Here is a 6000-nt window from a genome sequence, read left to right on the forward strand (position 1 = left end):
TGAATGAAGCGATTCCTCGCACTATCCTAACTAAAGCCCGGGATTTAAATCTAACTACTCCTAGTTCTGGGAGTTGGAGTTTGTTAGGTCGACGGATCCACTGGGTGACGACTTTGAATCACATGATTTGCTGTTGGAGCTTTGATTCGCACTGCTATGGCAATGATTACGTTTTTTTTTCTAGTGGCCGTATCAGTCGCTAGTACTGTCAAAGATTGAGGTCACGACAGTGAAGAAACTTCAGCTAACCTGAAACAATGCAAACTAAACCTGACTTGACATGCCACGTTCAACGGGTGATCCCTTCCAGTTCTGCAGTAGAACTTATAAAAAATGAAATGGAATTACATTAAGTGTATGATATAAACTAAAACTAAGCTCCACCTGTTTTCCCCGTTTTTGTAGTATAATATTTTATACTAATCCTATTTTTTATCCGGTGTCGACCAGAGGAGGATGGGTTCCCCTTCTGAGTCTTGGTTCCTCTCAAGGTTTCCTCCTCCTGCTCTTAGGGAGTTTTTCCTGCCACTGTTGCCACTGGCGACACTCATGGGGGCTCAGACCCAGATTTTTCTGTAAAGCTGCTTTGTGACACCACCTGTTATAAAAAGTGCTGCATAAATAAACTTTGACTTTGACTTTGACCTTGATAACATAACAAGACTAGATAATTAATCACTTTAATTTACTGGCCCAGGATTCTCATCTGTATGTTCATGTCCTTCTCCCAACATGAGACATATTTCTTTGGATTAGGACAGATGTTTTCTCATTTTTACTGTTTTTTTTTCTGATGCAAAGTTTAGCCCAAGTCATTGCCCACAACTCTGTCCCCACTGCACACTAATCACTAATGCGAACTACTTTTATAATATAGTACATAGCATGTTGTAAGCGTGGATGATATAATTTTCACAAATTATGTTGCATATGAGGTTTTTTAAGAAGTTGGAACAAAGAAAAACACCAGCAAAACAATAATGGTGCATTTAAAGACGACTCTGAGTCTGTGAACTCTCAGTCCACGCTGCTCTGTGTGAGTAACAGAGTGACTCTGCTGATGTGTGTCGAGGTGTGTGTGTGTGTGTGTGTGTGTGTGTGTGTGTGTGTGTGTGTGTGTGTGTGTGTGTGTGTGTGTGTGTGTGTAGATGAACAGGGCTGATGATGCTTAGAGACGTTTTAACTGGTGCTGAGTCCTGGAGACGGGGCTGGAGCCTGTTGCCACGGATACGGCTCTCTGTCTTAGGTGATCTCAAACACCTCCCCTCTCCCCCCTTTCCATCTCTCTCCATCTCTCTCTCTCTCTCTCTCTCTCTCTCTCTCTTATTCTGGAGGTCAAGGTAAATGATGAGAAAATCAGTGTATATGTTTCCTAACCCCAATCCTCCTTAGCCCCCATACATATAACCCATGTCCTCCTTATTTTTTATTCTGCCTAGTCCTTGCTCCCCATAACCCCATCCTAGCCCCCATCCTCTTAATCACCTATCTTTTCTAGCCTTCTCTATTCTCCTTAACCCCTGTCCTCCCAAGCCCTACACCCCTTAGCCCCTATCCAGCTTAGCTCGTATCCTCCTTAATACCTACACATCTTAGCCTCTGTCCTCCCTAGTCCCCGTCTTCCCTCACCCCTACTCTTCCCAGCTCCTACACCCCTTAGCCCCTACACTGCCTTCCTAAGCCCCTATCGTCAACCACTGATACCATGGTGAGAAACATCCCAGCTCATGGCTAAGTCAGACTCAGTTGTCACAATGCAAAGTCTCTGGTCCATGGCCTAGTCATGTCCCAACTTGTGGCCAAGTCAAACCCAGTCCATGGCTCATGGCCCAGTTAGGCTCTGATACCATAGTGAGAAATGTCCTGGCTTGTGGCCAAGTCAAACTCAGCTGTCATGATGCAAAGTTCCTGGTTCATGGCCTAGTCAAGCTCTGATACCACAGTGATAAATGTCCCAACTTGTGGCCAAGTCAAACCCAGTCCATGGCTCATGGCCCAGTTAGGCTCTGATACCATAGTGAGAAATGTCCTGGCTCGTGGCCAAGTCAAACTCAGCGGTCATGACCTAGTCAAGCTCTGATTCCACAGTAATATAGGTCCCAACTTGTGGCCAAGTCAAAGTCCATTGTCGCAATGCAAAGTCCCTGGCTCATGGCTTAGTCAAGCTCCAATACCATGGTGAGAAATGTCCTAGCTCGCAGTCTAGTCAAACTCTGCTAGCACATTAAGGAGTGTCCCAGCTCGTGACCTAGTCACACTCCACTACAGCACGGAACAGTCTTCTGGCTTGCAGCCTTGTAAAACTCCACTACCACGATGAAAAAAGTCTTGGCTTGTGGCCCAGTCAAATTCTGCCACTGTGAGGCAAAGTCTCTTGGCTGGTTCTCAGTCGATGATAGAAAACTCTGGAGCCAGCAGGGACTATTCAAAACAAAACAAATCACAAACACACATGAACAAAGCAAAGCAAACCAACAAACAAAAACCTGATGTACAGTAGAAGCTACAGTGTGCATTGTGTTCCTACATCAGGCACTCGTACAAACACACATATACACCAACCACAAGTTTATACATAAAGCAAACTAAGCAGGACAAATCTGGACTCTTCTCCCTCACTAACATCTGCTTTTGTGATATTCCTTTTCTAACAGGACTGCTACGCCTAGCTGAGCTGAATCAGGTGTGTTTTAGCCGGATTTTCACCATTGCAACACTCAAGACTAGATCAGCTGCTTATGGGATATCTGAGAGCGTGCAGTAAATAGACGAGGGATTTGAGATGATGTGGTTTGTGAGCTCTGGGTGTTGTTTATGCATGTAATATGTATTTGTTTGCTCCTTAACTCCTTCAATTCACTCCGTTTGAGTATATGATTCTGGCCACCATCATCGCTAACTGCATCGTTCTGGCACTCGAGCAGCACCTGCCTGGAGAGGATAAAACACCAATGTCCAAAAAACTGGTAAGAATAGACAAACAATCATTACACGCACATTCAACCTCACATACACTGAACTGTATGTTTAATACTCCTTCATTGTATCTGCAGTCATTGATCTTTTTGTCAATAACACCTACCATAAAGGCCCACCATAGAGCAGTGGGGAACATCTGGACCTTCAAACAAAAAGAAATTTCTAGTTCATTTTTATTTAAAATATTTATCACGTTTGTTGTGTTTATACACCAAGTATTGTAGTAATTCTCTTACTCCCTTACTTACTGTCAGAACAAAAAAATGTCCAATTAGGTTATTTTCTCGATTGTATCTAGGAAGATACAGCCAAGCTGCTCTCCCACTGTTTAGAAGCTAGACTGAAGGCCTTACATGTTAGATTAACTACCAACATAATTAGGAAGTGACTGAGTTAAAACATCCTTCCATAGGCCTTCTGGAAGTTCTAGATAAGTCACTCACTGTGAATATGAGTTGTGGTCTAAGCAGGTTTGGGTTAGTTGTTAGGAATCCAAAACAGTGGCGGTGGCTCTACGTCAGGACTCTTTACTGAAAGAGTGACTGTATAACTGATACATACAAGCTCAGATATTAAGATTAAGTGACCCTTATTAGTCCCACAACGGAGAAGTTTCACCTCCGCATTTAACCCATCCGTGAAGTGAAACACCACATACACACTAGTGAGCACACTTGCCCGGAGCGGTGGGCACCCCTGTCCGCAGCGCCCGGGAGCAGTTGGGGGTTAGGTGTCTTGCTCAAGTACGCCTCAGTCACATAGTGTCAGCTCTGAGGATCGAACAGGCGGCCGGTTCCCTAACCTTTACAAGTTTTAGATGTTCATGCGTAAACTAGAACAGCCAAAAAATGTCCATGCGAATCACCATTAATTTAGTAATCCATTATTTCTGAGTGTAACAGGATTACGTTACTTATTACTTCATGAAACAAGCGGTCACACTTTATTTGGATGGTCTCCTATAGATGCTCTACAGGTCCTTAAATCATTAACAAACTTTGCGGTGATGTTCAGTTGATTATCAGCAACATTGTGGTTAGGGTCAAGGTTAGGAGTAGATGTAGGTTTAGCCTTGAGGTTAAGGTCAGGTTTTGGGTTTAGGGTTAGATGTAATAAAGTCTTTCACACTGAACTTGTAGTTCAGTTGCATTTAACAGATATTTAGTTGAATTTTAACTAAATACATACAGAGCTTTTACAAAGCATCTACAGTGGACCATGCAAATAAAGTGTTACCAAAAAAATAATACTATTATTCATTAGTTTATTTCTAATTTGCTCTGTACGACCTGCTTTTGCTGACTTTACAAGGAAAAACCAAGAAGTCGTTGCAGCAATTTATCAGAAAGAATTAATCATAGCAAACATAATTTAAAAACTCTGTTGCTGCTGATGCTGAAAAGAGAAAACACTGAAACATAGGCTTTATGAATCAAGTGTAAATGTTAGGGATGTTTGTTAATGGAAATGGAGCCTGGTCTGTTTACGTGAGCTTCTCTTCTTCAGCACAGAGATCTTTATCACTTTCATAATAGCGTGATTAGATGATTGTGCAGAATGATGGCTGAGTTTGTGGAGCTTCCGGCACTCGCATCACCGCAGCACACACTAACACGCCACCACCACGTCAGCGTTACTGCAGTGCTGAGAATGATCCACCACCCAAACAGTACCTGCTCTGTGAGGGTCCATGGGGGTCCTGACCACTGAAGAACAGGGTAACAGAGTATCAGAGAAACAGATGGACTACAGTCTGTAACTGTAGAACTACAGAGAGCAGCTATACAGTAAGTGGAGCTGATCAAATGGACAATGAGTGTAGAAACAAGGCTGAATGTTATGGCTGATTGGTGTATGTTGTGACTGCTGTCTGACTGACACTCTCTGTTCATTCACTTTAACCAAAAACACTGATTTACTGAAACTGATTCATCTCTCAGTGCTGAATGTAGCTGGAGTGGACGTCCACCCACGCAGAGAAATATTATCAAGCCGATTTATTTTTAATGTGGGACACTCTCTCTCTCTCTCTCTCTCTCTCTCTCTCTTACTCACTGTTCTCCCTCTCTCTGCCTCTCACATACAAATACATACGTATAAGCTACTGTTCAAAAGTTTGAGTTCACTTTTCACATTAATCAGGACTATTGTACTATTACAGATACCATATCAGCAGCAATACTGGGCTTCACCTCTTTTTGCAGCGCCCATTACCAGCCATTCTATGGTGGCTAAGAAGAGCCACACACACACACACACACACACACACACACACGCACTATCTTCTAAGCTGCTTCTCCTTCTGGGTCACGGAGGGTGCTGGGGCCTATCCCAGCTGTCATTGGGCTAAAGGCAAGATGCACTCTGGACAGTTTGCCAGTCCATCATAGGCCAGACAGACAGACATTCACATCTAATTAGAGCCATTGAACTGCAAACACTTCAAAAAAACTTCAAAATGATTTCACCAGCACTAAACTTCACTAAGAAAAGAGAATACTTTAGAAAAACACTAAAGTTCTCATTAAAGCCTGAGTAGACTGATAAATCAGTGTGATCAGTTATTAATCTCAGTACTGAGGAGTGGTGGGTCATTCTCAGCACTGCAGTAACACTGGTGTGGTGGTGGTGTGTTATTGTGTGTGGTGCTGGTCTGAGTGGATCAGACACAGCAGTGCTGCTGGAGTTTTTAAACACTGTGTCCACTCACTGTCCACTCTATTAGACACTCCTACCTTGTCGGTCCACCTTGTAGATGTAAAGTCAGAGACGACAGCTCATCTGCTGCTGCACAGTTTGTGGTGGTCAGACTCTAGTCCTTCATCAGTGGTCACAGGACGCTGCCCACAGGACGCTGCCCACAGGACGCTGTTGGCTTTTTGGTTGGTGGACTATTTTCAGTCCAGCAGTTACACTGAAGTGTTTAAAAACTCCAGCAGCACTGCTGTGTCTGATCCACTCAGACCAGCACAACACACTCTAACCCCTGAATGACCCAAACCCATAAATAGGACCTGCTCT

At 43.5% G+C, this 6000-nt stretch overlaps 1 protein-coding gene across 6 annotated transcripts in view; it reads left to right on the forward strand.

Moving 5' to 3' along the window:
* Positions 1-6000, forward strand: part of LOC108411859 (voltage-dependent R-type calcium channel subunit alpha-1E) — a 296188-nt gene that overhangs the window by 141093 nt on the left and 149095 nt on the right. For all 6 annotated transcript variants that reach the window (XM_037535798.1, XM_037535799.1, XM_037535797.1 and 3 more), the window contains one exon: positions 2861-2966. In XM_037535798.1, coding sequence (XP_037391695.1) covers positions 2861-2966 — 106 coding nt within the window. The remainder of the gene's footprint in view (positions 1-2860; positions 2967-6000) is intronic.

The sequence above is a fragment of the Pygocentrus nattereri genome, chromosome 28 (genome assembly GCF_015220715.1).
Source record: "Pygocentrus nattereri isolate fPygNat1 chromosome 28, fPygNat1.pri, whole genome shotgun sequence".
In the NCBI taxonomy this organism is placed as follows: domain Eukaryota; kingdom Metazoa; phylum Chordata; class Actinopteri; order Characiformes; family Serrasalmidae; genus Pygocentrus; species Pygocentrus nattereri.